This window comes from Hyla sarda (genome assembly GCF_029499605.1).
Source record: "Hyla sarda isolate aHylSar1 chromosome 1 unlocalized genomic scaffold, aHylSar1.hap1 SUPER_1_unloc_2, whole genome shotgun sequence".
Lineage (NCBI taxonomy): Eukaryota > Metazoa > Chordata > Amphibia > Anura > Hylidae > Hyla > Hyla sarda.
In genome coordinates, this window is record NW_026607581.1 from 392,229 (window position 1) to 416,989 (window position 24,761).

A 24,761-nucleotide genomic window follows, 5' to 3' on the forward strand; every position below is an offset into this window, starting at 1 on the left:
TTAAGTTATTGATATATCCTTTCCCTATATTTCTGAATTTTTCTGCACGCCCAAATAATATGGGTGTAATCCGCCTCATTTAGCTGGCATCTTGGGCATTCTGCGTCAAGCCTATACCCAAATCTCACCAAGTCAACCGGAGCCAGGTGAGGTTTCCACAAAATGTTCCACTGGATAAATCTGTGATCCCTATTAATTGAAACCCTATTAACATTCTTAAACACAGGACCCCAAAAATTTTCATTTTTACGCTGAAATTGATTTATCCACCTCCCTTCTACTCTATGTAAATTCTCTTTGTTTATTTCCACCAATATTTTTTGGTATATTTGGGTCATATCTTTTTTATTATAGAACCCATTCACCAAAAATTCAATAATATTATGTGAATCAACCTGAAAGTGTTGTATCTACAGTGCATTTATACATGTGATATACAGTGCATAGTGAAAGTATTCGGCCCCCTTGAACTTTTCGACCTTTTGCCACATTTCAGGCTTCAAACATTAAGATATAAAACTGTAATTTTTTGTGAAGAATCAACTACAAGTGGGACACAATCATGAAGTGGAACAAAATTTATTGGATATTTCAAACTTTTTAAACAAATAAAAAACTGAAACATTGGGCGTGCAAAATTATTCGGCCCCTTTACTTTCAGTGCAGCAAACTCTCTCCAGAAGTTCAGTGAGGATCTCTGAATGATCCAATGTTGACCTAAATGACTAATGATGATAAATAGAATCCACCTGTGTGTAATCAAGTCTCCGTATAAATGCACCTGCACTGTGATAGTCTCAGAGGTCTGTTTAAAGTGCAGAGAGGCTGGTCCGAGATACTGTTGTGGAGAAGTTTAAAGCCGGATTTGGATACAAAAAGATTTCCCAAGCTTTAAACATCCCAAGGAACACTGTGCAAGCGATAATATTGAAATAGAAGGAGTATCAGACCATTGCAAATTTACTTTCAGCTCATACAAGGAGAAGACTGACCAGAGATGCAGCCAAGTGGCCCATGATCACTCTGGATGAACTGCAGAGATCTACAGCTGAGGTGGGAGACTCTGTCCATAGGACAACAATCAGTCGTATACTGCACAAATCTGCCCTTTATGGAAGAGTGGCTAGAAGAAAGCCATTTCTTAAAGATATCCATGAAAAGTGTTGTTTAAAGTTTGCCACAAGCCACCTGGGAGACACCAAACATGTGGAAGAAGGTGCTCTGCTCAGATAAAACCAAAATCCAACTTTTTGGCAACAATGCAAAACGTTATGTTTAGCGTAAAAGCAACACAGCTCATCACCCTGAACACACCATTCCCACTGTCACACATGGTGGTGGCAGCCTCATGGTTTGGGCTTTTCTTCAGCAGGGACAGGGAAGATGGTTAAAATTGATGGGAAGATTGATGGAGCCAAATACAGGACCATTCTGGAAGAAAACCTGATGGAGTCTGCAAAAGACCTGAGACTGGGACGGAGATTTTTCTTCCAACAAGACAATGATCCAAAACATAAAGCAAAATCTACAAAGGAATGGTTCACAAATAAACATATCCAGGTGTTAGAATGGCCAAGTCAAAGTCCAGACCTGAATCCAATGGAGAATCTGTGGAAAGAACTGAAAACTGTTGTTCACAAACGCTCTCCATCCAACCTCACTGAGCTCCAGCTGTTCACAAACGCTCTCCATCCAACCTCACTGAGCTCCAGCTGTTCACAAACGCTCTCCATCCAACCTCACTGAGCTCCAGCTGTTTTGCAAGGAGGAATGGGCAAAAATTTCAGTCTCTTGATGTGAAAAACTGATAGAGACATACCCCAAGTGACTTACATGTGTAATCGCAGCAAAAGGTGGCGCTACAAAGTATTAACTTAAGGGGCTGAATAATTTTGCACGCCCAATTTTTCAGTTATTTATTTGTTAAAGTTTGAAATATCCAATAAATTTCGTTCCACTTCATGATTGTGTCCCAATTGTTGATTCTTCACAAAAAATGTAAGTTTTATATCTTTATGTTTGAAGCCTGAAATGTGGCAAAAGGTCGAAAAGTTCAAGTTTCACTATGCACTGTATTTGATAATATCTGAATCTATAGGATTCACCGATATTACATCTTACTTTTAATTCTACAAAAGTGCACGTTTTCCCTTTCACAAAAAAGTGTTCAATTAATCTTACCCCGACCTTAATCCAAGAACCACTATCTTGAAATTCATTAAATTCCTTCAACCTAGGGTTAAACCACACCGGTGTAAACCTAAGATTATTTTTTATATGACAAATTCTTTTAAAATTAACCCATATTTTCCTAAATAATTAGCATTGCGTGATAGTAACAAATCATCGTTACACCACAATAATATTCATATTGCCGCAATACAGAAATACAAACACTAAATAATAAACTCTAGAAATAGATAGGAAAAGTAACAGATAAACCTGACGTCTAGCATAAACCGTAAAAATCAATTATCTAATTAAAAGGTTCTAAAAGTAATCTAAGGAGAACAAGTCTCCAAGGAATTACTTAAGAAATTTTGCCAATGGGGGGCGTGGCTTGGCGCTTGCCGGAGATGGCCGCTTGATCAGAGCGCTACGCGCACTGCTAGCGACTTACACCCCTCACAGTTCCTGCAAATTCAGCGAAAGTCTTACCCACTGACTCGCCATGTCATATAGGACCCGCAGGAGGCAAAACCGGGCTGACCGACTTCTACATTCAGGCTGATTTGAGCGGATCTCAAGATGGCGCCGGTGCGCGTTCTCCGGCGGGGCCAGGCTCTCCAGCGTCCCAGCACTGTGTGTACAGCACATCGGAGAGGCGGCAGAGGAGTGCTTCCGTGCCACCTTCACCTCCAGTGCCTGGCTTGGTCCCTGCTGCCCTGGATCCGAACTTTCCCGACAGTGCGAAGCGGCACTTGGGTGGAGGAACGTCCTTCTCGGCTACACTACCCTCCGGGAGCCCGGCGAAACAGAGACAGCACCTGCAGGGAGAAGAAGATCTCCCCCCTGACACTGAGGTGAGCGACTCCTTATATGCAGTGGTGGACTGCCTGGCTAACCAGACCTCCTCTGATGCTCCGGTGACAGAGTTAACACTTAAGAATATGCTGGTGGCCCTGCATCATTCCATTCATTGTGATGTACACTTGTTGAACCCAGTGAAACGGGACCTGGCTGAAGTGCAGTCTAGGATATTGCACGTTGAGACAAAGATGGGGGAACTGGTGCCCTCTCATAATGAACTGGTGGATGCTCATTACTAGTGTTGCTTGCGAATATTCGCAATTCGAATATTATTCGCGAATATCGCATATTCGCGAATTTCGCGAATATAGCGCTATATATTCGTAATGACGAATATTCGTTTTTTTTTTTTTTTTTTTCTTCACAGTACACATCACAGTGATCATCCCTCTCTGCTTCCAGCTTGTGTGGTGTAAAGAAGGCTGTAATACTACTGTGTGAGACTGCCGTGCGAAAATTCGCATATGCGAAAATTTGCATATGCTAATTTTCACATATGCGAATTTTCGCGTATGCTAATTTTGCATATGCTAATTTTCACATATGTTAATTTTCGCATACGCGAATATTCGCATATGCGAAAATAAACGAGAATGTAACGAATATGCGAATATTCGCGAATATATGACGAATATTCATCCATATATTCGCGAATTCGAATATGGCCTATGCCGCTCAACACTACTCATTACAAGCTAGAAGATGAAGTATCCTCTATTAAAGCAAAGATTGCCGACCTCGAAGACCGGTCACGCCGAAATAATGTTAAATTCTGAGGTATTCCTGGGACTGTACCACCTTCTGCGCTCGAACAGTATTTGCTGGACTTTATTCAATTGGTCCACATTGTACCCCTATTGATCTGACCATAGACAGGGCTCACAGGGTCCCTAGACCGAAGCACTTATCCGAGGATGTACCGCGTGATGTCTTGGCAAGGATTCACTATTTTCACGTTAAAGAAGAACTAATGGCGGCTGCTCGAAAATCTCCGCCCTTGCCTGACAAATTTCGCAATGTTCTGCTGTTCACCGACCTGTCTGCTACGACTCTTCAACAGAGGCACCTTGTTGCTCCTATCACCACAGTGTTGCGTGAGGAAAACATCATGTACAAGTGGGGGTTCCCGGTACGCCTCCTTGTTCAAAGGGACAATACTATGCATGTTATCCGTAATTTGGAAGAGGGCTCCAGATTGCTGTTGAAGTGGAATCTACCCCTTCCTAAGGACCCTGCCTTTCTGGGCTCCCACACATGTTCCTCAGGACTGGAAAGTAGTGGGATCTGCTACTTGAGGGCTCGGCGGGTTCAGTGCCGACCTGATTGAGTGTCCTCTTCGGTGCAAGTGAACTGTGCTCCTACCCTTTTTGGTACCATCTGCTCAATGTGGCAGGTTTTCCAAACTTTGGACTTGCTGTTTCATTCCATGTTGTTTTTGTTATGTCTTTTCTCACCTTGTTCCTTTTCAGGTAGACCATCATCTCCTTATCCTTTAGTATTTGAGAATCCCTCACCTGCTAATGTCGGGTATGCTTCATATGCTGATGCATTTTATATTCTGATATCATGGTTTTGAGGTTTATTTCCATTAATGTGAATGGGCTTAATTGGGATTCATTGTGGAGGGAGGCTAAGAAGTTGAGGTGCGATATACTCTGTGCCCAAGAGACGCATTTATTAGTGAGTGATGCCCGCAGACTCACAAACCGGTTCTTCCCCCATATATTTCAAGCTCATGCCCCTAAGAAAGTATGTGGTGTTATGGTGGCTCTTAAAAATACTGTAGCTTTTCAATTAGTGGACTCCTATGCTGACCCGAAGGGTCGTTTTCTCATTGTGGTGGCTTATCTCAACAACATTCTCTACACCATAGTCACATTATATGCCCCTAACCACGGCCAAATTAGTTTCATCCGTAAAGTGTTGCGCAGGGTGGAGTAGATGGGGAAGGGGAGAGTGGTGATTTGTGGGGATTTTAATGCGGTGGCTGACAAGGAGTGGGACTGCACCGGGATCACATGTACACTCGTCTGACCTTAGAGAGGTTATCTCTTCATCCTCTTTCTATGATATATGGAGGGCTATGCATCCCTCAGTGAGGGACTACTCCCACCTCTCCTCTGCCCACAATCGTTACGCCAGATTAGATATGTTCTTAGTCGACAAAACAGTTTTACTAGATACAGCCATAGAACTTAATACATGGTCAGACCACTCGCCCATCACTATGTCGATTAAGGAACAGGGCCGCCTCCCTCTCACATACCTATGGCGCACAAATTTATTCTTGCTTAACCATGCTACACATAACAATACACTATTGAGAGATTTGAGTTTTTCCACATTCATGCTAATGACCCCTCTTGCATTCATACAATCTGGAATGCCCACAAGGCCTTCATTAGGGGGTCCTTTATTAAACTTGGAGCCAGAGTTAAGAGGGAACAGGAAAAAGCTATGACCTCCTGGCTTTCTGAAATGACCTCCTTGCTTTCTTTTCAAGCAGGCAGAACTTACTAACCAACAGACACCTTCCCCTGTTACTATAGATAAGCTGAAGGCTCTGAGGACCTCTCTACAGGAACTCTTATTCATAGATTATGAGAAGAGGGCAAGGAAACTCAGGGCTTCGTATGACATGAACTCGGATAAGGCGGGGAGGCTATTGGCCTCTAGGCTCAAGGCCAAACATTGTAAATCCTTGTCCATCCCATATTTGTGGGATCCGGCACACCGAGGGAAATTGACTGACCCCAGAGCAATATCTAACAGATTTAAAGAAATTTTGACATGAAACAGGTTTCTCAAATTTTGAACTGGGAACTTTTTTTGCACCGATGGTTTGAACTAAAGTCTCTATATTCATAATGAGATGGGGGCGGGGACAACACTGACGCGTTACATTCCCTATACACAACGTCAGGGACAATATTACATTTATTATAAGTCCAGTGTGCGGAGATGAATATAAGAATAATAAATAATAAGAAAGAAAACTTCTTAAAAATTAATAACATGTTTGGAGATGAAGCATATATTGTATAAATATATATAAGTATGTATTACTGTCAACTATCCTATGTACTTGGTTAATATATAGATGTGTGAGTTCTTTTATGTTTAATAAGATGTGATTGCTGAGTAAAACATTTCCCACACTTAGAACATGAAAATGGCTTCTTCCCTGTGGGAGTTCTTTGATGTTTAACAAGATTTGATTTCCCAGTAGAACATTTACCACATTCTGCACATTAAAATGGCTTCTCCCCTGTGTGAGTTCTTTGATGTTGAACAAGATTTGATTTCCCAGTATAACATTTCCCACATTCGGAACATGAAAATGGCTTCTCCCCTGTGTGAGTTCTTTGATGTACAGCAAGAATTGATTTCAGGATAAAACATTTCCCACATTCTGAGCATGAAAATGGCTTCTCCCCTGTGTGAGTTCTTTGATGTCCAATAAGACTTAATTTCCGAGTAAAACATTTCCCACATTGTAAACATGAAAATGGCTTCTCTTCTGTGTGAATTATTTGATGTTTAACAAGATTTGCTTGCTGAGTAAAACATTTCCCACATTCTGAACATGAAAATGGCTTCTCTCCTGTGTGAATTCTTTGATGTTTAACAAGATTTGATTGCTGAGTAAAACATTTACCACATTCTGAACATGAAAATGGCTTCTCTCCTGTGTGAATTCTTTGATGTTGAACAATAATTGATTTCAGAGCAAAACATTTCCCACATTCTGAACATGAAAATGGCTTCTCTCCTGTGTGAGCTATTTGATGTTGAATAAGATTTGATTTCGTATTAAAACATTTCTCACATTCTGAACATGAAAATGGCTTCTCCCCTGTGTGAGTTCTTTTATGTTGAACAAGATGTGATTTAGAAGTAAAAGATTTTTCACATTCTGAACATGAAAATGGCTTCTTTCCTCTTTGAGCTCTTTTATCTTTAACACCTCTTCTATGACCTTTATTTTGTTGAACATCCTGTGATGACTGAGAAGACGGGACCTGTATATAAGGATGAGATGACAGATCTTGGCTGTGAAGGGCTGAGGGTGTATCTGGGATAATGGAATGTTCTTCATATGTATCTTGTGTGATATCATCATCTGCTTTATAATCTGAAGATATAAGATTCTCCTCTGATCTCCTGGTACAAGAATCTGCAGAGAATAACACAGATTTTATTATCAGTATTAACCCTTTAACAACACAGGACATTTAAGCTTTTGTGTTTTCATTTTTTCCTCATAGCAATAACATTTTATTTTTCCATCTACACTGGTAGATCCTGCTCTGACTGAGTCTAGCTGAAGCTGGGTCTTTATTCTAAAGTGTGGTATTATTAAGTGTTACATTTGAGAAGTTTTATAAGCAGAAGTTCATGTGCTAAGTATACTGTGGATCATTGTTTTCCAAACAGGGTGTCTCCAGCGGTTGCATAGCCCTTGCATTTTTTTTTCCCCCCTCTGGTCTGTAGCACACCTGGGGGAGGGGTTCATTGATTAACTGACATCTGAGAAGTTTTATAAGCAGGAGTTTAGAAAGCAGGAGTTGTAAGCAGGACCCACTGTAACTGTAAGTATTACTCTCCCTTGATAAAAGTAGTTTTTCTTAATAGTTAATAACAGCTGTTTGTCACCAAGGATATGGACAGCAGGATTGGAGGTTTTCTTCAGTGCACATTGTGCCACATGTATACATCTCTGGAGCAGCAGCTTCAGGGTGAATACCGCTGTGACAAATGTCAGCATGTTGCCCACCTGGAAGCTCGTATTAGAGATCTAGAGGAGAAAAATGCAACATTGAGGGCGATTGACAATCTTACAGAGCAAGCAGTTAGTGGGGTAGAAATGGAGGTTGGAGAAACTAGCCAGGAGGCCCAAGTAGGGAGCTGGGTTAATGTAGTTAGAGGGACTGGAAAGGGGGCAAGGAAAAGGAAGGTCACTTCTGCTTCTGATCTCCCAAGTAAAATTGCCAAGTTGGGCGATGATGCGAGGGCCTCAGTATCAGAGATGGCAACCCTAGTGGATACTGTTCTCCCTAATAGCCGGGGGAACAGCTCAACTAGTAGTGTGGGGGATGGTAACACAGGTAGGCCAAGACAGTTAGTTGTGGTAGGGGACTCTATAATCAGGAAGACGGATAGAATAATTTGTCGCCAAGACCACCTCAACCGAATGGTTTGCTGTCTCCCTGGTGCCAGGGTTCAGCATGTGGTGGAAAGGGTGGACAAATTACTAGGGGGGGCTGGGGATGACCCAGCTGTCGTGGTCCATGTGGGAACCAATGACAGAATACATGGTAGGTGGAGGTCCTTGAAGAATAATTACAAGGAACTAGGTGCCAAGCTGAAGGGAAGGACCTCTAAGGTTGTGTTCTCTGGAATACTTCCTGTGCCATGCGCATCGCAGGAAAGACAGCGGGAGCTTAGGGAGTTAAATGCATGGCTTAAGTCGTGGTGTGAGGGGGAAGGGTTTGGGTTTTTAGAGCACTGGGCTGACTTTTCATTGGGGTACAAACTCTATTCTACGGATAATTTGCACCTGAATGGAAGGGGGTCTGCTGTGCTGGGGGAGAGAATCCTGGAAGGGGTGGCTGAGTATTTAAACTAGGTGAGTGGGGGGAGGATAATAAAGCAAAGAAAGCAGACAGTGGGATGGATAGGTTAGAGAGGGGTCAGGACATAATGGCGGGTGGAGAGGAGTCCTGTGGGGGGAGGTTAAGAGCAGTGGATAAGGAGATCCATGCGTTACAAACCAGCTGTAAAAATAAATGTAGCCCGAAAAATTGTAATCCCAATAATTCAAAAAATTCCATTAGCCCCAATAACTCAATAACTACAATAAGCCCCATTAACTCAAAAAATCCCATTAGCCCCAATAACTTAAATAACAACGTTAGACGCAATAACGCAAAAAATCCCATTAGCCCCAATAACTTAAATAGTACAATTAGCCCTTATAACTCAAATAATAACATTAACCCCAATAACTCTGAAAATCCCATTAGTGAGACTATATGTGTAAAACTTAATGGAAATGTAAAGTGTATGTTCACAAATGCCAGAAGCCTAGCAAATAAAATGGGGGAGCTTGAGGCCTTGATACTGGAGGAACATATTGATATAGTTGGGGTCACTGAGACATGGCTGGTGATATAGTTGGGGTCACTGAGACATGGCTGGACTCCTCGCATGACTGGGCTGTCAATCTGCAGGGTTTTACATTGTTTCGCAAGGATAGAATGAACAGAAAAGGTGGTGGAGTCTGTCTGTATGTAAGAAGTGGTATGAAAGTCAGTGTGAACGATGCCATAGTGTGTGATGATTCTGAGGAGGTGGAATCACTGTGGGTAGAATTACAAAAGGAGGGAAATACTGAAAAAATAATATTTGGTGTAATTTACAGACCCCCTAATATCACTGAAGAGATAGAAGGTCGGCTGTATAAACAAATAGAGAGGGCCGCCCGGGCAGGTACAGTGGTAATAATGGGAGATTTTAACTATCCAGATATAGATTGGGGCCGGGGGTTGGCTAAAACTACAAAGGGGAGAAAATTCCTAAATTTATTGCAGGATAATTTTATGGGCCAGTTTGTGGAGGACCCAACAAGAAGTGATGCCTTGTTGGATCTGATCATTTCCAACAACGCAGAGCTGATTGGTAATGTAACTGTGCGGGAAAACCTTGGTAATAGCGACCACAATATAGTTACTTTTCACTTAAAATGTAGAAAACAAAGACAGGCGGGGAAGGCAAAAACATATAACTTTAAAAAGGCAAATTTCCCTGCGCTGAGGGCTGCACTACAGGACATAGACTGGGGGGAGGTGTTCTCAAATACTGATACAGAAGGTAAATGGGACATCTTTAAATCAACTCTAAATAACTATACAGCTAAATATATACCAAAGGGGAACAAATATAAACGATTAAAACTAAATCCTACATGGCTGACAAATGAGGTTAAAAGAGCAATAAACAACAAAAAAATAGCCTTCAAAAAATACAAATCTGATGGGTCAGCGATAACATTTAAACAGTACAAGGAGCTTAATAAAATCTGTAAAAATGTAATAAAAACAGCAAAAATTCAAAATGAGAGACAGGTGGCCAAAGAAAGCAAAACTAATCCTAAATATTTTTTTAGATATATAAATACAAAAAAACCAAGGGCAGAGCATGTAGGACCCCTTAATAATGATAATGGGGAGGTTGTCACAGGCGATCAAGAGAAGGCGGAGCAACTGAATGGGTTCTTTAGTTCTGTATGTACTATGGAAGAAGGAGCTGACATTGGCCAGGTCAGTGCTGGTAACACATCATGTACAGGTCAGTGCTGGTAACACATCATATAATGTATTGAACTGGCTTAATGTAGAGATGGTACAAGGTAAGTTAAGTAAAGTAAATGTAAGCAAATCTCCAGGGCCGGATGGACTACACCCAAGAGTTCTTAGAGAGGTAAGTTCAGTAATATCTGTACCCTTGTTCATGATATTTAGAGATTCTCTGGTGTCTGGTATTGTACCAAGGGACTGGCGCAAGGCGAATGTGGTACCAATCTTCAAGAAGGGCTCTAGGTCTTCGCCAGGCAATTATAGACCGGTAAGTCTAATGTGCATTGTGGGTAAATTGTTTGAAGGACTTATAAGGGATTACATACAGGAATACATAGGGGATAATAGTATTATAAGTGATAGCCAGCATGGGTTTACTAAGGATAGAAGTTGTCAAACCAATCTAATTTGCTTTTATGAAGAGGTGAGTAGAAGCCTTGACAGAGGAATGGCTGTGGATATAGTGTTTCTGGATTTTGCTAAAGCATTTGATACTGTCCCTCACAGACATCTGACAGGTAAGTTAAGGTCATTGGGCTTGGAAACTTTAGTTTGTAACTGGATTGAACACTGGCTCATGGATCGTACCCAGAGAGTGGTGGTAAATGATTCGTACTCTGATTGGTCCCCGGTTATTAGTGGTGTACCCCAAGGTTCTGTACTGGGCCCGCTGTTGTTTAATTTATTTATCAATGATATAGAGGATGGTATTAACAGCTCTGTTTCTATCTTTGCAGATGACACCAAGCTTTGTAGCACGGTACAGTCTATATAGGATGTGTATAGGTTACAAGATGACTTGGATAGACTAAGTGTCTGGGCATCCACTTGGCAAATGAGGTTCAATGTGGATAAATGTAAAGTTATGCATCTGGGTACTAATAACCTGCATGCATCGTATGTCTTAGGGGGGCTGTGTATATATAGAGGGGGGCTGTGTATATAGAGGGGGGGCTGTGTATATAGAGGGGGGGCTGTGTATATAGAGGGGGGCTGTGTATATAGAGGGGGGCTGTGTATACTAATAACCTGCATGCGTCGTATGTCTTAGGGGGGCTGTGTATATAGAGGGGAGGCTGTGTATATAGAGGGGGGGCTGTGTATATAGAGGGGGGCTGTGTATACTAATAACCTGCATGCGTCGTATGTCTTAGGGGGGATTAAACTGGCAGAGTCACTGGTAGAGAAGGATCTGGGTGTACTTGTAGATCACAGACTACAAAATAGCATGCAATGTCAGGCTGCTGCTTCCAAAGCCGGCAGGATATTGTCATATATAAAAAGAGGCATGGACTCGAGGGACAGGGACATAATACTCCCCCTTTATAAAGCATTGGTACGGCCTCACCTGGAATATGCTGTTCAGTTTTGGTCGCCTGTTCATAAAAGGGACACTGCGGAGTTGGAAAGGGTGCAGAGACGCGCGACTAAACTAATATGGGGCATGGAACATCTTAGCTATGAGGAGCGATTAAAGGAGTTACAATTGTTTAGTCTTGAGAAGAGACGTTTAAGGGGGGATATGATAAACGTATATAAGTATATTAATGGCCCATACAAAAAATATGGAGAAAAACTGTTCCAGGTTAAACCCCCCCAAAGGACGAGGGGGCACTCCCTCCGTCTGGAGAAGAAAAGGTTTAGTCTAAAGGGGCGGCACGCCTTCTTTACCGTGAGGACTGTGAATTTATGGAACGGTCTACCTCAGGAACTGGTCACAGCAGGAACAATTAACAGCTTTAAAGCAGGATTAGATACATTCCTGGAACAAAATAACATTAATGCTTATGCAGAATTATAAAACTACATCCCTTTCCCTTATCCCCTTACATCCTTCCCTTCAATCCCCTGGTTGGACTTGATGGACGTATGTCTTTTTTCAACCATACTAACTATGTAACTATGTAACTATGGGTTTAACCCCTTAGCGACCACGGATGCATATTTACGTACATGGCCGGCTCCCAATCTGTGAAGCGCGCTCACAAGCTGAGCGCGCTTCATGACTGCTGGGACCTGGTTGCTATCAGCACCAGGACGCGCGGCTAATACCGGATATCACTGATCGGGCTGATGTGCGGTATTAACCCTTTAGTTAGTTGATCGCGGCATCTAAAATTGGAGAAATCCATACCGGCTAGCTTAGCGGAGCTGTTCGGGACTGCCGCGGTGAAATGGTGGTGTACCTAACAGCTGAGAGGACAGTGGGAGGTGTCTTACCTTCTTCCCGGCCGTCCGATCGGCGTATGATTGCTCCAAGCCTGAAATCCAGGCTTGAGCAATCAAGCGCAGAAAACAATGATCAATGAATTCCTATGGCAATGCATTGAACAGTGTATGCAATCTTATAGCCCCTAGAGGGGGCTATAAAACTGCATAAAAAAAGTAAAAAAATAATAATAATAAAGTTAATAGATTTAACCCCTTCCCTAATAGAAATTTTAATTACCACCCCCCTCCTTTTACCATTAAAAAAAATATATATACTGTTTTAATAAAGAACATAAGTGGCATCACCGCGTGCGTAAATGTCCGAACTATAAAAATATATTGTTAATTAAACTGCACGGTCAATGGCGTACACGTAAAAAAAAAAATCCAAAGCCAAAACAGCGTATTTTTGGTCACGTTTTATACCATAAAAAAAATTAATAAAAATCAAAAAGTCTGATCAAAATAAATATGATACCGATAAAAACTTCAGATCCCGGCACAAAAAATGATCTTTCAAACCGCACCGTACGTGGAAAAATAAAAAAGTTATAGGGGTCAGAAGATGAGAATTTTAAACGTATACATTTTCCTGCATGTAGTTATGATTTTTTCCAGAAGTGCGACAAAATCAAACCTATATAAGTAGGGGATCATTTTAATCGTATGAACGTACAGAATAATGATAAGCGGTCATTTTTACCAAAAAATTTACTGTATAGAAACTGAAGCCCCCATAATCTACAATTTTGTTCAATTTTGTTGTACAATGATATTTTTTCCTGTTTCGCTGTAGATTTTTGGGTAAAATGACTGATGTCATTACAAATTAGAATTGGTGGCTAAAAAAAATAAATAAGCCCTCATATGGATTGTTAGGTGCAAAATTGAAAGGGTTATGATTTTTAAAATGTAAGGATGAAAAACAAAAGTGCCAAAACGGAAAAATGCTTGGTCCTTAAGGGGTTAAGAGCTTGTTTTTTTTGGGACCAATCTTACCAATCTAGTGCAATTTGTTAGTGTTCTTAATGCCAAGAAGAAAGGAGACACATAATAAAATGGGGAGAAGAAGAAGAGAGCCCACCTAGCCTGTCCTAGAGATAAACATTTGGCCGCAGGGAGGTAAATGAAGTGTTTGTGATCCATAAGAATTAGAATAGGTCCGGTAGTACCCACAGACAAGTGCGGCCACTCCTTGAGGGACAAATGATGGACACTGAGGAAAGTTTCCTGGTAATAAAGCTATAAGGATAAAATGGTCTCTCTGGGGTAGGAAGGTGAGACACCTATTCTGTCTCAGACGCATCGTATGAACGGGAAAGCTGGGTTGTGGTGACCCAGGATGGGAGCTGTGGTGACGGCAGCTTTCAGGGTGGAAAACGTTTGTGACCTTCGTGGAATTCACATTTCTCCAGTTTGTAATACAGAACAATCTCTCACAACATAGCAATGCAGCTAAAGATTACAGCGCCGGAACTCTGCATATACTACACGGATGTGAGTAAGTGACCCCTCTTTGTAAAGCTGTTTACCCCACTATAACCCCGTATATTGGCTTTAGTGTGGAGAACAAGGGGTCAGATTCTCTATAAGTTACTTTGGATAAGACTGTAATGTGATTGAGGCCCCTGCGATTGATACAGGGCCCCAACTCACCAATCCCAGGGGCCCCAACTCACCAATCCCAGGGGCCTCAACTCACCAATCCCAGGGGCCTCAACTCACCAATCCCAGGGGCCTCAACTCACCAATCCCAGGGGCCTCAACTCACCAATCCCAGGGGCCTCAACTCACCAATCCCAGGGGCCTCAACTCACCAATCCCAGGGGCCTCAACTCACCAATCCCAGGGGCCTCAACTCACCAATCCCAGGGGCCTCAACTCACCAATCCCAGGGGCCTCAACTCACCAATCCCAGGGGCCTCAATTGGATTTTGGATGAACCCCTGGGACAGTCCATCTGTAACATACTCCTCTATGGGTTGGTTCTCTGCCACAAACAGAGGGTAGACTCGGCCCTTTGGGGGTATAGCACCTGGTTGAGGCTCAATGGTACAATCATGGGGTCTGTGGGGAGGTAGTGCCCCCTGCCTACATCTTATCAAACACATTGCTGTACTCCTGGTATACTTTAGGAAGAGAAGATCTTTGTCGTGTACAATTATACGACAGACCGAGGAGATACAAACCAAACAAACCGATCTATATATACAGGTAGAAGCCAACTGAGGGGACCAAGACAAACCTCAGCTGTGACCCAGTCCAAACGGGGATTATGTCTCTGGAAACAAAGAGAACCGAGCACAACAGGATAATGCAGAGAGATAATCACCTGGAACTAGAGGGTCTCCTGGTAAAGTGCCCCCAACACCACAGACAAGGGAACTGTCTCATGGATAAGGTGAGGGGGCTGTAAGGGTCTTCTATAAATCACTTCCATGGCCAGAGGACCCAAAGCTGGAGTGGGATAGAGTTTTTGGCTACAAACACATCATCAAAATACCCATCAGCACTGGAGACCACGAGGACCTGCGTGACCACAGAGGAAATATACCATGATAGGATAATCCTAATCATAGCTTTGTCTTTGTGGAACTCTGGGGATGAAGAAAGCCCACCCAATATCTGTCCCTAGCAGGACCCCAAGTGTTTCCTCACCAGGTTTGGCATGATCCGAGCAAAGGGACACAATAAAGACACATCCCCTCCCCCTACTATAATCCTTCTCCTCCACGGAAAGGGGGGTGGTCCTGAGCCGCATTGGTTTCACCCTTTCAGATGATCCAGGAGGCCACAATCTCATCTTGTATAATATGGGAGAGTCCACGAGAGAACGTGTCCACCAGCGCTTCCTTATCCCAGCACACTTCTGCTGCTACAATACAGAACTCTATTGAATTCTTGGCCACAGTTCTCGTCCCCTGTTACATGGACATGAGCTGCTCTGCCGCAGAGGGAGAACGGACAGGGAGATGAAATGTCTCTGTAGTCGTAGATAATACGTTTATCAGTCTCCAAAGAGGATTCACCCGGGATAGAGCGTTATCAGTAAGGAGGGAGATCAGGAATCCTACCTTACTTCTATCATTAGGACAGGACTGCGGGACCATTTCCAGATAAATGCCCACTTGGTTCAGGGAGCCTCTACATTCATTAGGATCGCCCCCATAATGCTGGGGAAGCGGGGCAGATCCAGTAAACCCACAGGAGGCAATGGCTTCTATGGCAGCAGAAACAGTTGCCGGAGCAGGAGGGTAGGTGGCTGCCGGTTGAGGCACAGGAGGCTCTAGGGGAGACGTACGATTCTAAAGCGTCTGCATTACAAGTGCCAATTGCTCAATCCTCTGATCCTGCAGATCCATTATAGTGAAAATGTTTGGTGCTGGTGGATTGTCTGCATCATCCGGATTCATGGCCCTTGTGTAATGTCAGGAACCACAAAACCAGATGGAGATGATCAGAACAAATCACCTTTATTATATTCTCAACCGTCTCACATTCTCATCATTTATAGTTTATATTCTGACTGAATAAAGGAATATACAGCAGAAAAGACTGACAGGACACAGGGCTTAAAGGGGTACTCCGATGGAACACAATTTTATTTAAATCACCTGGTCCCCAAAAGTTTAACAGGTTTCTTAATTACTTTTATTTAAAAATCTTAATTCTTCCAGAACTTATCAGCTGCTGTATGCTTCACAGGAAGATGTGTAGTTGTTTTCTGTCTGACCACAGTGCTCTCTGCTGACACCTCTGTCCATGTCAGGAACTGTCCAGAGTAGGAGAAAATCCTCATAGCGAACCTCTCCTGCTCTGGACAGTTCCTGACACGGACAGAGGTGGATAAGAGCTGATAAGTACTGGAGGGCTAAAGATTTTTAAATAGTAATATACAATTCTGAATAACTTTCTAGCACCAGTTGATTAAAAAAAATAGTTTTCCATCAGAGTACCACTTAAAAAAATTCCATAAAAAATTATTACAGTCGGTGACTGAGCAGAATCTGTGACTGATCTCTGCAATTAGTAGTTACTACTCACCTGGGCGGTTACCTGTAGGAATGTCCTCCTTATACTGCTCATCACTGCTCACATCTGTCTCTTCTTCTTCCTTTATGTCTGTAGCATTAATATGGATCAAATCTTTCTCTGTAGGAATGTCCTCCTTATACTGCTCATCACTGTTCACATCTGTCTCTTCTTCTTCCTTTATGTCTGTAGAATTAATATAGATCAGATCTTTCCCTGTAGGAATGTCCTCCTTATACTGCTCATCACCGTTCACATCTGTCTCTTCTTCTTCCTTTATGTCTGTAGCATTAATATAGATCAGATCTTTCCCTGTAGGAATGTCCTCCATATACCGCTCATCACCGCTCACATCTGTCTCTTCTTCTTCCTTTATGTCTGTAGCATTAATATGGATCAAATCTTTCTCTGTAGGAATGTCCTCCTTATACTGCTCATCATCGCTCACATCTGTCTCTTCTTCTTCCTTTATGTCTGTAGCATTAACATTGTTCAGATCTTTCCCTGTAGGAATGTCCTCATTATAATGCTCATCACCGCTTACATCTGTCTCTTCTTCTTCCTTCATATCTGTAGCATTAATATTGTTCAGATGTTTTCCTGTTGGAATGTCCTCCTTATACTGCTCATCACTGCTCACATCTGTCTCTTCTTCTTCCTTCACATCTGTAGCATTAATATTGCTCAAATCTTTTCCTGTTGGAATGTCCTCCTTATACTGCTCATCACTGCTCACATCTGTCTCTTCTTCTTCCTTTATGTCTGTAGATTTAATATAGATAAGATCTTTCTCTGTAGGATTGTCATCCTTATACTGCTCATCACTGCTCACATCTGTCTCTTCTTCTTCCTTCATATCTGTAGCATTAATATTGTTCAGATCTTTCCCTGTAGGAATGTCCTCCTTATACTGTTCATCACCGCTCACATCTGTCTCTGGAGCATTAATATTGTTCGGATCTTCACCCTGATTCATAAGATGTGGAAGAAATATAGTAAAAGTCATCAGACAGTAGGAGAAGTCACGTGGGATGTTATAGATGAGCAGGAGATGAGGAGTCATGGAGGGTGAGGGGACTGACCACAAGAGCTTCACAGCCCTTCTACAGATCATAGGGAATATCTCCATCTACCTGATCATCCTGTGGAAGAAGAGGACGGGGACACCTCTCTGGTGCTGTTCTCTTACTGGATCTGACTGTAGGGAACACATACAGAGACTGAATTCATTCTTTACATACAAATAATGAGAGGACGTGTGTATATAGTCATGTCTATTACCTGGTGATGTGAGGGGCTGCTGATCCTCCATCATGACCTGATCCTTGTACTGATCCTTGTGTCCTTCTACATACTCCCACTCCTCCATGGAGAAATAGACCGCCACGTCCTGACACCTTATAGGAACCTGACACATAATGATACAGACATCACCAGACCCCTCCAGTGGTGTTACTGTATAATGTCCCAGCATTCCCAGCAGTGTCACCTCTCCAGTCATCACCAGACCCCTCCATTACTGTATAATGTCCCAGCATTCCCAGCAGTGTCACCTCTCCAGTCATCACCAGACCCCTCCATTACTGTATAATGTCCCAACAGTGTCACCTCTCCAGTCATCACCAGACCCCTCCATTACTATATAATGTCCCAGCAGTGTCACCTCTCCAGTCATCACCAGACCCCTCCATTACTGTATAATGTCCCAGCAGTGTCACCTCTCCAGTCATCACCAGACCCCTCCATTACTGTATAATGTCCCAGCAGTGTCCCCTCTCCAGTCATCACCAGACCCCTCCATTTCTGTATAATGTCCCAGCATTCCCAGCAGTGTCACCTCTCCAGTCATCACCAGACCCCTCCATTACTGTATAATGTCCCAGCAGGGTCACCTCTCCAGTCATCACCAGACCCCTCCATTACTGTATAATGTCCCAGCAGTGTCACCTCTCCAGTCATCACCAGACCCCTCCATTACTGTATAATGTCCCAGCAGTGTCACCTCTCCAGTCATCACCAGACCCCTCCATTACTGTATAATGTCCCAGCAGTGTCACCTCTTCAGTCATCACCAGACCCCTCCATTACTCTAAATGTCCCAGTGTCACCTCTCCAGTCATCACCAGACCCCTCCATTACTGTATAATGTCCCAGCAGTGTCACCTCTCCAGTCATCACCAGACCCATCCATTACTTTATAATGTCCCAGCATTCCCAGCATGGTCACCTCTCCAGTCATCACCAGACCCCTCCATTACTGTATAATGTCCCAGCAGTGTCACCTCTCCAGTCATCACCAGACCCCTCCATTACTGTATAATGTCCCAGCAGTGTCACCTCTCCAGTCATCACCAGACCCCTCCATTACTGTATAATGTCCCAGCAGTGTCACCTCTCCAGTCATCACCAGACCCCTCCATTACTGTATAATGTCCCAGCAGTGTCACCTCTCCAGTCATCACCAGACCCCTCCATTACTGTATAATGTCCCAGCAGTGTCACCTCTCCAGTCATCACCAGACCCCTCCATTACTGTATAATGTCCCAGCATTCCCAGCAGTGTCACCTCTCCAGTCATCACCAGACCCCTCCATTACTGTATAATGTCCCAGCAGTGTCACCTCTCCAGTCATCACCAGACCCCTCCATTACTGTATAATGTCCCAGCATTCCCAGCAGTGTCACCTCTCCAGTCATCACCAGACCCCTCCATTACTGTATAATGTCCCAGCAGTGTCACCTCTCCAGTCATCACCAGACCCCTCCATTACTGTATAATGTCCCAGCAGTGTCACCTCTCCAGTCATCACCAGACCCCTCCATTACTGTATAATGTCCCAGCAGGGTCACCTCTCCAGTCATCACCAGACCCCTCCATTACTGTATAATGTCCCAGCAGTGTCACCTCTCCAGTCATCACCAGACCCCTCCATTACTGTATAATGTCCCAGCAGGGTCACCTCTCCAGTCATCACCAGACCCCTCCATTACTGTATAATGTCCCAGCAGGGTCACCTCTCCAGTCATCACCAGACCCCTCCATTACTATATAATGTCCCAGCAGTGTCACCTCTCCAGTCAGCAGCTCCATCATCTTGTTGATGAGTTCTCGGATCTTCTGTTCATCCATTTCCTCATGTATCAGGGAGTGAGGTGGGGGCCCCGGGATTGGGCTCAGGGTTCTTCCCCATCCTTCACACATAGGGGCCTGACAGCGCCCACTAGAGGACTTCTTCACTACTGTGTAATCCTGTGTATGGAGAGACACATTAATATCACTACATACATTCCCAGAATCCCTCACCTCTCCAGTCATATCCATCTGTTATTCCATAGATAAGAATGAGGTCATGTGACATCACTCCCAGAATCCCTCACCTCTCCAGTCATATTCATCTGTTATTCCATAGATAAGAATGAGGTCATGTGACATCACACCCAGAATCCCTCACCTTTCCAGTCATATCCATCTGTTATTCCATAGATAAGAATGAGGTCATGTGACATCACTCCCAGAATCCCTCACCTCTCCAGTCATATCCATCTGTTATTCCATAGATAAGAATGAGGTCATGTGACATCACTCCCAGAATCCCTCACCTCTCCAGTCATATCCATCTGTTATTACACAGATAAGAATGAGGTCATGTGACATCACTCCCAGAATCCCTCACCTCTCCAGTCATATCCATCTGTTATTACATAGATAAGAATGAGGTCATGTGACATCACTCCCAGAATCCCTCACCTCTCCAGTCATATCCATCTGTTATTACATAGATAAGAATGAGGTCATGTGACATCACTCCCAGAATCCCTCACCTCTCCAGTCATATCCATCTGTTATTACATAGATAAGAATGAGGTCATGTGACATCACTCCCAGAATCCCTCACCTCTCCAGTCATATCCATCTGTTATTACATAGATAAGAATGAGGTCATGTGACATCACTCCCAGAATCCCTCACCTCTCCAGTCATATCCATCTGTTATTACACAGATAAGAATGAGGTCATGTGACATCACTCCCAGAATCCCTCACCTCTTCAGTCATATCCATCTGTTATTACACAGATAAGAATGAGGTCATGTGACATCACTCCCAGAATCCCTCACCTCTCCAGTAAGCCGGAAGAGTATCTGTAGGGTGAGGTTTATGATCCTGTCGGCCATCTTGTTCCTGTCTCTCTCCATGGTTGATGGGTCATCCAGGAGAATTCTCTTATATAGAAGATATCAGCAGAGGATCCTGGATTGGAGAAACCTGAAGGGAAGAAGAGGAGACGATAATAAACCGCACCAGATTCTATGGAGAAATAAAATCCATTTCCTGGAGATAATCTGGGGAAACATCTGAGGAGACATTATAGGAGTTTTCAGATTTCTCTATAAAACAAAATCCATTGTCCGAGGGCTGTAAAATAAGAGACTAGAGCGCACTCCCCTCTCCCGTCCAGTGGTGGCGCTCTGGTCCTCCAGGTCTTCTGAGGTCGCTCTCCCTGCTCTGCTGAAGACGTTGTGAATCCATTTCTCCTAATCTCTGAGGCTGCGGTGTATTCAGAATCTGTCTCTTCTTCTTCCTTCACATCTGTAGCATTAATATTGCTCAAATCTTTTCCTGTTGGAATGTCCTCCTTATACTGCTCATCACTGCTCACATCTGTCTCTTCTTCTTCCTTTATGTCTGTAGATTTAATATAGATAAGATCTTTCTCTGTAGGATTGTCATCCTTATACTGCTCATCACTGCTCACATCTGTCTCTTCTTCTTCCTTCATATCTGTAGCATTAATATTGTTCAGATCTTTCCCTGTAGGAATGTCCTCCTTATACTGTTCATCACCGCTCACATCTGTCTCTGGAGCATTAATATTGTTCGGATCTTCACCCTGATTCATAAGATGTGGAAGAAATATAGTAAAAGTCATCAGACAGTAGGAGAAGTCACGTGGGATGTTATAGATGAGCAGGAGATGAGGAGTCATGGAGGGTGAGGGGACTGACCACAAGAGCTTCACAGCCCTTCTACAGATCATAGGGAATATCTCCATCTACCTGATCATCCTGTGGAAGAAGAGGACGGGGACACCTCTCTGGTGCTGTTCTCTTACTGGATCTGACTGTAGGGAACACATACAGAGACTGAATTCATTCTTTACATACAAATAATGAGAGGACGTGTGTATATAGTCATGTCTATTACCTGGTGATGTGAGGGGCTGCTGATCCTCCATCATGACCTGATCCTTGTACTGATCCTTGTGTCCTTCTACATACTCCCACTCCTCCATGGAGAAATAGACCGCCACGTCCTGACACCTTATAGGAACCTGACACATAATGATACAGACATCACCAGACCCCTCCAGTGGTGTTACTGTATAATGTCCCAGCATTCCCAGCAGTGTCACCTCTCCAGTCATCACCAGACCCCTCCATTACTGTATAATGTCCCAGCATTCCCAGCAGTGTCACCTCTCCAGTCATCACCAGACCCCTCCATTACTGTATAATGTCCCAACAGTGTCACCTCTCCAGTCATCACCAGACCCCTCCATTACTATATAATGTCCCAGCAGTGTCACCTCTCCAGTCATCACCAGACCCCTCCATTACTGTATAATGTCCCAGCAGTGTCACCTCTCCAGTCATCACCAGACCCCTCCATTACTGTATAATGTCCCAGCAGTGTCCCCTCTCCAGTCATCACCAGACCCCTCCATTTCTGTATAATGTCCCAGCATTCCCAGCAGTGTCACCTCTCCAGTCATCACCAGACCCCTCCATTACTGTATAATGTCCCAGCAGGGTCACCTCTCCAGTCATCACCAGACCCCTCCATTACTGTATAATGTCCCAGCAGTGTCACCTCTCCAGTCATCACCAGACCCCTCCATTACTGTATAATGTCCCAGCAGTGTCACCTCTCCAGTCATCACCAGACCCCTCCATTACTGTATAATGTCCCAGCAGTGTCACCTCTTCAGTCATCACCAGACCCCTCCATTACTCTAAATGTCCCAGTGTCACCTCTCCAGTCATCACCAGACCCCTCCATTACTGTATAATGTCCCAGCAGTGTCACCTCTCCAGTCATCACCAGACCCATCCATTACTTTATAATGTCCCAGCATTCCCAGCATGGTCACCTCTCCAGTCATCACCAGACCCCTCCATTACTGTATAATGTCCCAGCAGTGTCACCTCTCCAGTCATCACCAGACCCCTCCATTACTGTATAATGTCCCAGCAGTGTCACCTCTCCAGTCATCACCAGACCCCTCCATTACTGTATAATGTCCCAGCAGTGTCACCTCTCCAGTCATCACCAGACCCCTCCATTACTGTATAATGTCCCAGCAGTGTCACCTCTCCAGTCATCACCAGACCCCTCCATTACTGTATAATGTCCCAGCAGTGTCACCTCTCCAGTCATCACCAGACCCCTCCATTACTGTATAATGTCCCAGCATTCCCAGCAGTGTCACCTCTCCAGTCATCACCAGACCCCTCCATTACTGTATAATGTCCCAGCAGTGTCACCTCTCCAGTCATCACCAGACCCCTCCATTACTGTATAATGTCCCAGCATTCCCAGCAGTGTCACCTCTCCAGTCATCACCAGACCCCTCCATTACTGTATAATGTCCCAGCAGTGTCACCTCTCCAGTCATCACCAGACCCCTCCATTACTGTATAATGTCCCAGCAGTGTCACCTCTCCAGTCATCACCAGACCCCTCCATTACTGTATAATGTCCCAGCAGGGTCACCTCTCCAGTCATCACCAGACCCCTCCATTACTGTATAATGTCCCAGCAGTGTCACCTCTCCAGTCATCACCAGACCCCTCCATTACTGTATAATGTCCCAGCAGGGTCACCTCTCCAGTCATCACCAGACCCCTCCATTACTGTATAATGTCCCAGCAGGGTCACCTCTCCAGTCATCACCAGACCCCTCCATTACTATATAATGTCCCAGCAGTGTCACCTCTCCAGTCAGCAGCTCCATCATCTTGTTGATGAGTTCTCGGATCTTCTGTTCATCCATTTCCTCATGTATCAGGGAGTGAGGTGGGGGCCCCGGGATTGGGCTCAGGGTTCTTCCCCATCCTTCACACATAGGGGCCTGACAGCGCCCACTAGAGGACTTCTTCACTACTGTGTAATCCTGTGTATGGAGAGACACATTAATATCACTACATACATTCCCAGAATCCCTCACCTCTCCAGTCATATCCATCTGTTATTCCATAGATAAGAATGAGGTCATGTGACATCACTCCCAGAATCCCTCACCTCTCCAGTCATATTCATCTGTTATTCCATAGATAAGAATGAGGTCATGTGACATCACACCCAGAATCCCTCACCTTTCCAGTCATATCCATCTGTTATTCCATAGATAAGAATGAGGTCATGTGACATCACTCCCAGAATCCCTCACCTCTCCAGTCATATCCATCTGTTATTCCATAGATAAGAATGAGGTCATGTGACATCACTCCCAGAATCCCTCACCTCTCCAGTCATATCCATCTGTTATTACACAGATAAGAATGAGGTCATGTGACATCACTCCCAGAATCCCTCACCTCTCCAGTCATATCCATCTGTTATTACATAGATAAGAATGAGGTCATGTGACATCACTCCCAGAATCCCTCACCTCTCCAGTCATATCCATCTGTTATTACATAGATAAGAATGAGGTCATGTGACATCACTCCCAGAATCCCTCACCTCTCCAGTCATATCCATCTGTTATTACATAGATAAGAATGAGGTCATGTGACATCACTCCCAGAATCCCTCACCTCTCCAGTCATATCCATCTGTTATTACATAGATAAGAATGAGGTCATGTGACATCACTCCCAGAATCCCTCACCTCTCCAGTCATATCCATCTGTTATTACACAGATAAGAATGAGGTCATGTGACATCACTCCCAGAATCCCTCACCTCTTCAGTCATATCCATCTGTTATTACACAGATAAGAATGAGGTCATGTGACATCACTCCCAGAATCCCTCACCTCTCCAGTAAGCCGGAAGAGTATCTGTAGGGTGAGGTTTATGATCCTGTCGGCCATCTTGTTCCTGTCTCTCTCCATGGTTGATGGG

At 43.8% G+C, this 24,761-nt stretch overlaps 1 protein-coding gene across 1 annotated transcript; it reads right to left on the bottom strand.

Moving 5' to 3' along the window:
• Window positions 1-5,790: 5,790 nt before the first annotated feature.
• Window positions 5,791-19,787, bottom strand: LOC130298055 (zinc finger protein 892-like). The gene is made up of 5 exons (XM_056550943.1): window positions 19,702-19,787; window positions 17,913-18,039; window positions 17,765-17,829; window positions 16,644-17,598; window positions 5,791-7,207 (listed from the first exon to the last, which is right to left on the bottom strand). Exons 1-5 carry the CDS (start codon window positions 19,759-19,761, stop codon window positions 6,282-6,284), a joined length of 2,133 nt encoding a protein of 710 aa, XP_056406918.1. The 5' UTR covers window positions 19,762-19,787; the 3' UTR covers window positions 5,791-6,281.
• Between the last annotated feature and the right edge of the window lie 4,974 nt (window positions 19,788-24,761).

Excerpts from the sequence above, each read along its gene's own strand:
- LOC130298055 (XM_056550943.1), bottom strand. The coding sequence starts at position 19,761 with ATGGATGAACAGAAGATCCGAGAACTCATCAACAAGATGATGGAGCTG. Across the intron at positions 17,830-17,912 it reads GCAGCCCCTCACATCACCAG|TCAGATCCAGTAAGAGAACA; the intron begins GTAATAGACATG and ends TGTTCCCTACAG. Across the intron at positions 7,208-16,643 it reads TCCTACAGGTAACCGCCCAG|ATTCTTGTACCAGGAGATCA; the intron begins GTGAGTAGTAAC and ends TATTCTCTGCAG.